The following is a 12,305-nucleotide window of genomic DNA, read 5'->3' as shown; positions in this document are numbered from 1 at the left end:
CAGTGATTTCTTCATAAGGGGCGAGCATCAATCAGGGCCATGTCTTAAGAGCAAACTGTTCATAGATTGAGGCCGGAATTAAATGGTAGCCCCAGATCCATTTGTATGCCTATGGCTTATATATGTGTCTGGTTCCCTTTGAGACATTATCTTTTTTTGGGAGGAGACAGTATCATTTTATGATACAGAAAATATAACCTTTCCTTAATTTAGCCAATGGTGTAGAATTTAAAACACTGTTGAGAAAAGGAAATTATTCTTGCACAGGCCAGCCTTTTTAGACTTTAGTACAGGAATTGTGGGCTTGAACCAATCAACTAGTATATATTGGGCTTATTCTATGTAGTTAGCATTGAGTTAGGCTTCATGGAGGATTGAGTTAGACCTCATGGAGAATACAGAAATAGAAACTTAAAGCTACATGATCTGAGATTGAGAAAAATTAAGAGGACAAGTATTTTTTTCTTTTAAAAATGGAAGTTGACTGTTTTTAGAAAAATATTTATAGTAGATCATATTAAATGTCTACTTGTGCCATACTACAGTATGTTAAGTGCTTTATTCAGGGGTGCTTCAAAATATAGAAAAGTGGAACATGTGAAGCATATTATTTTTTTCTCCCCCTCCCCCAATGATGAGGTAAATACTTACCTATTTTAAAGGTCACAAGATTGAAGCGTAGTGAAGTAACTTGTCCAGTTCCCATATTGGCAGAACTCACACGTAAACACATAGACCAAAAGTCTGCCTTCCATATAACTATGCAATGTTGTCTCTATGCTGTGTATTTTCTGTTCCTTGTTCCTTTCTCTGAAGTCTGCTTTTTGTGATAAAGCCTAGCCATTTCAACTTTCTTTTGATTCCTGTTTTTTGCTATATCTTTTTTTACCCTTATTCCCTTAACCTATTTACTATGTTTGAAGTAGGTTTCTTATAGACAGTCTAAAAGTTAGGTAGGTCACTTTTTAAACATGTAGTCTGACTATCTTTATTTTTCAATTAGTATATTTAGACCAGTATAGTCAAGATAAATATGTTTGTATATGTGCCTAACATTTTATTACATTTATTTGGCTTGTTACTTTGTGTGTTATGTTCTTATGTTTCCCTTTACCTGCCTTTTTTTTAGTTTATTTTAACATTTTTTGATATTCCATTATTATACATCTGTGTACGTTTGACTATATCTCTTCATTTAATGCTTTTAAAAGTTTTTCTCAGTCTGTCCGTCGGTCATTGCCATTAAGTCAGTTCTGATTCATTGTGACACAATAGAATGCAGGTAGAACTACCCTGGTGGGTTTCTGATATTGTAACTCTCTGAGAGTGTAGAAACCATCATTTTCTTTCAACAGAACAGCTGTGGCTCTGAACTGCTGATCTTGGAGTTAGCAGCCCACTGCACAACCCACTATGTCACCAGGGCTCCTTAAAGATAAGAATACTAGGGATTACAAAATATGTCTTTTAATTTTTACTGTCTATTTAGAATGAGTCAGCAGTGTCATTTAGAATGAGTCAGCAGTGTCAGCAGGGCTTTGAATGAAGAGTGGAGGAACGGCAATCACCTGCGAGATAATGGGCGCTCGTCCTGAAGTTACACCTCGCTGGGGTACCACTGACCCGTGTATAAGCCGAACCCTAGTTTTTCAGCACAAAACGTGGCTTATACACGAGTATATACAGTATATCCCCCTTCTGTATCTTCCTTAAAGTTGTCATCAATATTAAGTCTGCATACATTAAGAACCTTATCAGACAATGTTATATTTTTTACTTTCAACTGCTAAACATCTTGAAGAACTTAAGATAGTATTGTTAGCTGGGTTGGTTCTCTGGCTACTCTGTATGCAGAGCAGAACTCCATAGGGTTTTCAAGACTCGCTCCTATGCAAGCTTAGCTCTAGGCCTGTCTTCAAAGGGCCCTCTAGGTGAGTTAGAATCACCAACCTTTTGCTGGTAAGTTAAGCATTTAACCATTTGTGCCACCAGTAATGTAAAATACAAATGAAAATACAGTAGTGTATATATAGATCCCAAAAGTTTCCATTTCTGTTGTTCCTTCACTCCTTGCAAATTTCTCATTTATTTCCTCTTATCTGAGAACCTTCCTTTGAAATCGTTTTAAAGCGGTCAGCTGGATGAAATTTCTCTTTAGTTTTATTTATCCAAAAATATCTTTAACTTACCATTATTCCCGAAGGATATTTTTGCTGGCTGTAGAATTCTGGGTTGACATTTTTCTTACTTTGTGAATTTTAAAATGTGCCACTTCACTGCATGGTTTCTGATAGAAACCAGCAGTCATTTGTATTCTTTAAAAAAAATCATTTTATTGGGGCTCTTACAGCTCTTATTACAATCCTCACATCCATCCATTTTGTCACGCACATTTGTGCATTTGTTGCCATCATCATTCTCAAAACTTTTTTTTTTTTGCTGGAGCCCTTGGTATCAGCTCTTTTTTTGCTCTCTCTGCCCTACTTCTCCTCCCTCAAGAACCCTTGATAATTTATAAATTATTATTTTTTTATGTCTCACGCTGACTGATATCTCTCTTCAACCACTTTTCTTTTGTCTGTCATGTTTTATGTAGATCATTGTGATCATTGGTTCCCCTCTTCTCCCCTACCTTAACCTTACCCTCCTGGTATCACTACTTCATTATTGATCCTGAGGGCTTTATCTGTCCTGGATTCCCTGTGTTGCCGCTCTTATCTGTACCAGTGTACATGCACTGATCTAGCTGGATTTGTAAGGTAGACTTGGGGTCATGATAGTTGGGGTGGGGTGGGGGTAAGTATTAAAGAACTAGAGCAGTGGTTCTCAACCTTCCTAATGCTGTGACCTTTTAATACAGTTCCTCATGTTGTGGTGACCCCCCCCAACCATAAAATATTTTCGTTGCAACTTCATAACTGTAAGTTTGCTACTGTTATGAATCGTAATGTAAATATCTGATATGCAGGATGTATTAGGTGACCCCTTTGAAAGAGTTGTGTGACCTCCAAAGGGGTTTCAACCCACAAATTGAGAACTGGTGAACTAGAGGAAAGTTGTATGTTTCATCAGTGTTATACTGCACCCCAGCTGGCTTGTATCTTCCTTGTGACCTTTCTCTAAGGGGATGTCCAGTTGTCTACAAATGGGCTTGGGGTCTCCACTCCACGCTCCCCTAATTCACAGTGATAAGATATTTGGTTCTGGTTCTTGGATGCCTGATACCTGATCCCATCAACAACTCACGATTACACAGGCTGGAGTGCTTCTTCCATGTGGACTTTGTTGCTTCTCAGCTAAATGGCCGCTTGTTTATCTTCAAGCCTTTGAGAACCCAGACACTATTTCTTTTTATATCTGGGCACCATCAGTTTTCTTCACCACATTTGCTATGTATCCATTTTGTCTTTGGTGATTGTGTCCAGAAGGTGAGCATCATGGAGTGCCAGGTTATTAGAACAAAGTGTTCTTACATTGAGGGAGTACTTGAGTAGAGGCCCAATGTCTGTCTGCTACCTTAATACTTAAAATATAAATATATGGACATATATCTATTTCCTTATTATTTATAAATATAATTACATATGTACATGCCTGTATTTAGACCTCTATAAATGCACTTTGCCTCCTAGTTCTTTCCTCTATTTCCTTTTACTTTCCTCTTGTCCCACCATCATGTCTAGCCTTCATTTGGGTTTCAGTAACTCCTTTTGGTTACATTGCCCTTAATCAAGTTCTACCAGGCATGGTATTATTTTTATATAAGTCATATATTGATTTTCTCTGATTTCTTAAAGATTTTTTCCCCTTTATCTTTTAAGGACCATTTTGGCTATACTTCTTCCAAGATTAATTTGTTTTTTCTCTTGGCAGTCTATGGTATATTCAGTGTTCTCTTACTAAGTCTAGTTCAGCCCTCCTTATTCATAGTCCAAATCCACATTCATAACGCTGTATCTAAGCATGGATTTCTTTGGTTTTATCCTGTTTTATCCTCACTTAGGTAAATCTTTAAGGTTATATATTTGCCACACTTGACTTTTCAGTTATTACTTTGTTAAATAAATTTTTCCAGCACCACATTCTCTTTCTTTTCTGATACTCTGTTGTCCTACAAGGTGAGCTACAAATTCTTCATACAGAGCTAATAATGATGAGTACAAGAATGAAGAAAATGTTTTAAAGTTCATTGTGGAGGTGATTGTTCAATTCTTGATGTGATTGCATTATTGAATGTATTAATTATTTGCCAATAAAACTGTTGGGAAAAAATTCATCATACAAATTTGGTACCTTGTTGTCAGGTTTTTCGTTCCCCGCCCCCCAGTGACTATTTATTCATTTTAACATTTTATTAGGGTCTCATACAACTCTTATCACAATCCATACATACATCAATTGTATAAAGCACATCTGTACATTCTTTGACCTCATCATTTTCAAAGCATTTGTTCTCCACTTAAGTCCTTTGCATCAGGTCCTCTTTTTTTCCTCTCCCTCCCTCTTCCCCTCCCTTATGAGCCCTTGATAATTTATAAATTATTTTTTTGTCATATCTTGCATCAGACAGGTTTTTAATGTTTTAAAAATCTGTTTGCTTTGTTGTTCAATTTTTTGTTAATAATGAAGAAAAAACCATTAGGTAACCCAGGGATCTTAGATTAAATCTTTTATCTTTGCCTATCTTCAAGTTTATTTACTCAATTCTGCTATTGAGTCTATCCAGTGAAACTCTGTCACTGTATTTTGAGTTCCAAAATTTTCACCTTCTCTTTATATCTTTTCTTGCTAATACTTTGATCTTTCAACTTTTACTTCAAGAGCATTTGTAATTTCTTAAAGCATTTTTCTAATAGATGCTTTAAAGTATTTGAAAGATATGTTCACATGATCTTTGTATACCAAATAATTTTGGATTGTATCTTGAACAATTTTAGTATTATGCTGATAATCTGGTTTTATTTAATCCCATGGAGACTGCTGATGTTTTTGTTTTAATAGTCATATGCCTTGTTTATTTATTTAAATTTAATTTGACAATTTTATTGGACACAATTCAATAGTTTATCATTTTAAGAATTGTACAGTATTATAAAATTCACTTGATTAATTCTATTATAATAATGTATTATATTAATACATGTATTATTCCATAGTTCAATCACATGAAACAGAATTGTACAGTTGCAGCCACAATCAGTTTCCAAACATTTCTTTTTCTTCCTATGCTTGACATCATCTCCATTTTACCATCTCCTCCCCCACCCCCCACCCCCACCCCCCCGCCCCTGAAACCCTTAGTCTACTTGCTATCCCTATAGTTTCAGCATTCTTGAGTTTTATATACTGGAAAACAAAAACATTTAATGCAACTTCAAGAGGGTGACCTCTGATGACATAACACCTCTGAGATACACTCTAATATGAACAAACCCAGACAAGACAAAACAAAAATATAGGAAATGTTGAAAGCCAGATCAGGTCTGGCATGCCTGTGGAGGGTGGGGGAAACCACCTGACAAAGTTTTAACTGTTCAAGTCAGATTTATGCCTTTGATCTTCTATACTCTTCTCTCCAATGCACTTTATTCAGAAACCCCTTTCTTCCCTTCCTTCAATTGTGGATCGAGAGAGTTCACTGGAGGCTTGTTTCCTGTGTAGGTCCCACAAATGCACCTTGGGCTCCCACTGCCATCCATAGCCTTCCGCCCCTGGGTTTTCACAATTTAGGCTCTTATACTAGTCCTCCCCTCAATTTTGAATTACATGATTTACAATCTTAGTGACTGATGATGGTGTGCTTCTTGTGGATTTAGTTGATATCTTGATTAGATGGCTGCTTGTGTGGACACAAGCCTTCTACATCCCAGATGCTATTCTGATAGCTGGGCACCATCTAATTTCTTTGCCACATTTTGCTATAGCACCTGTATTTTTTGTGCTCCCTTTCTGAGTGTGAGTGTCGAGCATGTCCTGCTTATTTATAGGCTACAAGTTCCAAACTGCTTTTTGTGGGCTACAAGTCCAATGACATTTCGGTTTTCAAACCCTTGGCAGTGCTACTTGAATCTGTTCTGTGTGTGTACCACCCAATGGTTAGCAGAAGTCGAAGTTTCTGTATTAGCTTCGTTATTAAAGTTCGTAGTATGATAGAGCTACAGGTGCATAGATCAGAGGTATGCTTGTTACTCCATAAACAGCTTTATGAGTCACTATTTGGAGTTTCCATGGAGATGAAAGTTTCCTGTCTTCAGAGTTTTGTCTCTGGTAGTTTTCTGTTGCTACTTGCTTTTGCTGCCTTTGTAGATTTGCCTGGAGCTAAAGCTGAGGCTTTGAGAGCCTGGAAAAAGAGGAAACCCTCGGGCAGTTCTGCTTTGTCCAACAGGTTTGCTATTTATTAGAATTGACTTGGTGGCAGTGAGTTTGTATTTATGAATTTTATACCTCCATTTTATCCACCACTTATATCTGTCCGTTGTACTGTGATGGCTTGTGTGTTGCTGGTGCAAGCACTACTCATCTTCTTTCTCTGTAGTTTTACTTGATAAATGAAATCATAAACTATCTGTTGCAGTTATATGTTCTTTGTCTATATCAGTGGTTCTCAAGCTGTGGGTCATGACCCCTTTGGGGGGTAAACAACCCTTTCACAGGGGTCACCTAAGACCATCAGAAAACATATTTCCGATTGTCTTAGGAACTGAGACACCGCTCCTCTATTGACTCCAGGCAAGTCCGCCCACACGCAGATGCGCCAACATACAAGTACCCCGTGTGAAGACTGTTACCCATGCTACACTGTGCTTTAAGACAAAATTTCATTCATTTGTCATTAGAAATAAATATTTCACAATATATAAGTACATATTTTTGTGATTAATCACTATGCTTTAATTATGTCCATATCAGATATTTATATGACAATTGATAACAGCAAAATTACAGTTATGAAGTAGCAACAAAGATAACATGAACTATATTAAAGTGTCATGGCATTAGGAAGTTTGAGAACCACTTTTCTATATTCTATGAAAATTACAGTTTTCAATTTTGATCCCAGTTCTAATTCTGGTAAATATGCATGTTGGCATTTATGTAGTAGATCTTGTCCCAAAGAAGTTGAATTACAGAAGAATAGGTAAAGGTTACCTCCTTTCTTTTCACTTGTTGATTATGACTCTGTACTTCGTTCTCTATTTAATATATAACCCAAAAGTCGAATAGAAGAATCATTAAGTATTCCAAAATTGTATATATTTAACTTCAGATTTACCAAGTAGCATAATATTTCATTAACCACAAGAAAAAATTTTTTTCATAGTATATTCAACAAAACATAAGGGCAGATTGCTCCAATATTGACAAAATTCTTGAACCACCTGAAGGCCAAGATGAAGGTGTATGGAAGTATGAACATTTAAGGTAGGTTCTTCTAAGATACCAAAACAATAGTAATACTTCTAGTAAAAATAACTTGTTTTATTGAGATGAATATTACTCATAGAATTCACTATATAACTACAGACCAAAAAGCCAAATTCTAATGCTCTTGTGATTTCAATGTTTTAAGGTTTTCAACTTGGTTATCTACTGAATATTTCAGATCAGGTTATATGTTACCACTTGTGGTTTCAAAACTGGTTGGTTACTTGTACAATAATTACTTTAAGAGCCTGCCTCTAACATTATAATGTTTATAGATTTTGACCCAATTATCTTTTTTACCTAGGTTTTCTTCTTTTTTTTTACCTAGGTTTTCTTAATCCTAGTTCTGAAGCACAAATGCGTTGTTTCCATTTTCAACTCATAAGTAATTTATTTCTCTATAGAGGTTCACCTCTAGGAGTCCTGGGTGGCACAAAGGTTAAGCTCTTTCCTACCACCAAAAGAATAGCATTTTGAACCCACCCAGAGGCATCTTGGAAGACAGACCTGTTGATCTGTTTCTGAAAGATCATAGTCTTGAAAACATAATGGCGCAGTTCTACTCTGTACATGTGTGGTTGCCACGAGCTGCACTGACCTCAGAGGGAACTAACAGCAGAGGATCAGTTGAAATCTGCAGTTTGATCAACTCAATACTTACGAATTGTTGCCAACTTTCTTTGATAGAGATTTTTTTCAAGAGATCATTTTGGATGAGAAAATGTCTGATGAGTAAGTAGAGTTTATTTTAGAGGTAGCTACAAAGGTTTTTTCTTGAATTTATTACCCATCCAGTTCAAATGGGGCTGGGGATGAATTCTGAATTTAAAATAATACTTTCTCTACATAAATAGATTACCTTTCCTGTGATTAAGACCTCAAATTATAGACAAGGCACTCCCCCCACCCCAGTAAGGCACTTTCCCTCTTTTTGCTACCATCTTATATTGATATCTTGATATTGCTAAGACATAATGTATAGCAATTTCAGCAGACTTATTTCTCTTCTATGTCATGGTTTTGCTGGTTTAACTTGACTACTAGATCTACTTTAAAAAATAAGTGCATCTTGAAAAGTGTGATAAAGGTATGAGTTTGTGGGTATTTTTCCATTCGTATAACCTAGGATGGAGGACACTGGTGGATCAGTGGTAGGATTCTCCCCTTCTGTACAGGAGCCCCAGTGTGATCCCCAGCTAATTGACCTCAGCACAGCCACCACTCATCTGTCACTGGAGGATTCCATGTTACTATGATGTGGAAAAGATTTTAATATCTGAAATTAAATTTTAATTTCAGATAGAGGTGGATTAGGATGAAAGGCCTGACAATCTACTTCCAAAAATCAACCAGTGAAAATGATTTAAATTACAGTGATCTAATATTATTTGCAGTGTCTCCATGAGTCAGGGTTCGGTTTGATGCTAGCTAACAACACCATAACTCAAGGTAGAAAACTCTTATAGTATATTCTCTGATTTATTTAACCTGCCTTGAAAATATTTTTTACCTATCTGTTGAAATGAATGATGAAAATAAGCTGGTTCTTCCCCTGCTTTTTTCCTCCAGTCCCCGCAGCATCATTCTTAACAAATGAGGACTTTTTAGTTTTGTTTCTTCTATAATAAAAACCAGTTGTCAAAAATAGATTTTTTTAAATCCAAAGATGGAAAAAATATTAAGCTAACAACAATCAAAATAGAGCAGTGGTGGTGATATTAAACTTCTGATAAAATGGACTTAAAGACTAAAACCAGCATAAGAGACAAAAAGGACATTAAAGGGTCAGTTGAACAAAAGATATAACCATCATTCCTGAGTACCCAGTGAAACTCTCAAATTGCATAAATCATACTCTTAACAGAATTGAAGAGGGAAATAGACTATAATAATAGGAGTTTAGCACATCACTTTCATTGAAGGATAGAACTAGGAAGAAAAGTAGAGATGCAGAAGAACTAGACACAGATCAGTCAACTTGACCTCAAACACACCTCTAGAGGAATGTAGCATAGCATTTCAATATTCATTCTTTTTAAGTACACATGGAACAGTCTTCAGAATGGACCGTATGTTGGGCCACAAACCAAGCCTCAATACATTTTAAAACATCAAAATAAAAAGACACAAATCCCAGTTGTCATGGAGTCACTTCCAACTTGTGGCCTCCCGTGTGTCAGAGGAGAATTATGTTCTATAGAGTTATCTTTGTTTTTCTTTTGAGTACTTTACTGCGGTATAGGTGACAGTTTACACTACAAATTAGCTTAATGATGTTACAAGCTCCGTAGGATTTTCAGTTGCTGTTTTTTTTTAAAGTGATCACCAGGCTCTCCTAAAACTAAAGTTTCAATTAGCAAACCAGCGCTTAATTATTTGTGCACCCAGAGGTAAACCCAGGGACTCCATCAGGGTTTTAGCATTGCTAAAACTAAAGTGTTTTCATCTATTTGGTAATAAAATGTTGTACTTAAACTATAGGAACAATATGGTAAGCTAAATTTTGTAGGTAGAACTTTTAGAGGGAATACATGTAGTATTTTCACAGCTATAAAACAAGTTATCTTTGTGATATAGAATATTGCTTTCTCATTCTGCTATCTCTAACACTACTAGCCAAATGTAACATAATTTTCTCCATTCTTCCTTTATCAAAAAAATAATTTACTACTGCTGTTTTCCAGGTATTGCTCTCTATTTTATATTTCATAGGTGTGTCAATTTTAATGAGGCTGATACAGCATAGAAAAATGCACAAGATAAAGTGACAAAAGATTATACAATTATGTGTGATATCCCATTACTGAATCTTTGCATAGAAAAATGTGTATATAAGTAATACTTACCTTTAGGGAGGAAATGATAGAATTATTTATCTTTTATAATATATATTTGATGATCTTTGATTTTTTTAAGCAGTGTGTCTTATAATCAGAATAAAACTTGGGAAATGAATATGAAAATATATTTTTTCTGGGTTTTTAATATGTATATGTATATGCATATACTTAAATTCTTATACCCTGGAATCTTGCTCTGACTACATTTATATATTCTCTGTGTGTTTATTTATACTAATGTTTGACTATTTCCAGAATTATTTTATCATTCATAGTATCTCTAAAATTTTCCTTTTATGTGTATAAAGTTCAAGTGAGCACCTTTGCCATACCTGCATTATTTCATTAGCATATATTCATAGAAAAATGATTTAATCAAAGAGTAGTTATTTCCTATGGGCTTTGGTGATTATTTCCAGATCACTCCCCTGATAAATTGTACTGTTTTCCTTATATGCACATAATCAATTTACAGAGCTCCAGTTTTAAACATTATTGGGGCTGATGGGTTTTGTTTTTCATTCTGAAAATCTCTGGAAGATTTTACTCCCATGTCAAGTCAGGTTTTTTTAGTAATGGTTGTTGGGAAACTGTGGAGGGTGTAATTGATGGGATTCTCGTTTTACAGTTATGTTCTAAAACTAACTGAAGATTATATATGATGTTTTTTCATTTATGTATTTGCATTTTTAGGCAGTTCTGCCTTGAGCTAAATGGACTTGCTGTCAAACTTCAGGTAATCTTTTGTTTAAATTAAAGCTGTAGTCAAAAGTTCAATTATTTTTATGTTTTTGTAACTTAATGTCTTACAAGGACTCAACCAAAATGTCTCATTATTTTCTTCTACAATGTCACGTGGTTATTTAGTACCCAGATGACACACTTTTTCATTACTTTGCATTATAAGAAACATAATTATTTTTAACAGAGTGAGTGCCATCCAGATACATGTACTCAGATGACAGCAACTGAGCAGTGGATTTTTCTTTGTGCAGCTCACAAAACTCCAAAAGAGGTGAGGATTTATGAAACTTGTTTAGGTTCTTGTTTCTGTCATGATTTCTTCGTTTGCTAAGGGAACTGTTGGTAGTTGCTAGTTGATGCTTAATTTATTAAGCAAGTCAGTATTCTCTATATTTTATTGATATTTCTTACCTTTTATTGAAATCCACCACATATAATTTGCATATTGATTGTACATCAAAGATGTTACCCATGCTGCTGTTTTACTCTTACATTTTTGTTAAAATGAGAGAATAGGTAGCAGCAATTTTTTATAGAACAATTTCATCTTTAGATGAAATTCTCTTTATAGAATTTGTTTCATCTTTTAAATGAATCCTTTATATCATTTGATACCCCATTTATACTCATTTTTTTCTAGGTGTTTCAAAAATGTCCTTGACATTTCTTTGTGTTTCTTTTAATCTGCATTCACTTTTAATCTGGAGTCGTTCCCTTTTACTTGACAGTATACTCATTGAAGACACTGGGCTAGTTCTGTAGAATTGCAAATCTTCAAACAGCTGTTGTGTTGACATGCTTCTAAGGCTTAAAGACAAGTGCCTTTCCAGTTGCAAAGTCAATAGATAATCTGATGTTCTTTTGCTTGAAAAGGGGTGAATTCAAAATAAGGAACATTTGATACGTATCTAAATGAATAGTACAGATTTGGTAGTGATTTAATTCAAGGTGCTACCTACAATGTTTTATAATAGTTAATTGAATCAATATTAAGCTTGTGTATTAGGTCATATCCAGAAAAAGCCACATAGCAATTTCAATGAGAATTCTCTGAACTTGGATAAATAGTGCAATGAATGTTGTAATACTTAAAATAAGGAAGCTAAATCAAGAAGACTAATTATATTTTGGTAAATCTTAATAATGCATTCTTTAGAGTGGAAATGCTGTCTAGTTAGTGGTATAATATGTGACTTATTTATATATACTTCTTTATATTTCCATTATCAGATCCATTTATTTCCTTGATTAATTGTCAGTGAGGCAATTATGTGCAACCAATTCCTCATGGGATTT

General features: G+C 35.0%; 1 protein-coding gene across 3 annotated transcripts in view; it reads left to right on the top strand.

The window, feature by feature from the left end:
- Positions 1-12,305, top strand: part of LOC142424602 (MOB-like protein phocein) — a 46,174-nt gene that overhangs the window by 24,832 nt on the left and 9,037 nt on the right. For 2 of the 3 annotated variants that reach the window (XM_075529939.1, XM_075529937.1), the window contains 3 exons: positions 7,322-7,422; positions 10,959-11,001; positions 11,194-11,280. In XM_075529939.1, the coding sequence (XP_075386054.1) occupies positions 7,322-7,422; positions 10,959-11,001; positions 11,194-11,280 (231 nt within the window). Of the gene's footprint in view, positions 1-7,321; positions 7,423-8,112; positions 8,158-10,958; positions 11,002-11,193; positions 11,281-12,305 lie in introns of all 3 variants that reach the window. The other variant, XM_075529936.1, reaches the window with a different exon arrangement.

The sequence above is a fragment of the Tenrec ecaudatus genome, chromosome 13, assembly GCF_050624435.1.
Source record: "Tenrec ecaudatus isolate mTenEca1 chromosome 13, mTenEca1.hap1, whole genome shotgun sequence".
Taxonomy (NCBI): Eukaryota; Metazoa; Chordata; class Mammalia; order Afrosoricida; family Tenrecidae; genus Tenrec; species Tenrec ecaudatus.
Note: the sequence above shows the minus strand (reverse complement) of the source record. Positions and strands in the feature narration are given on the sequence as shown.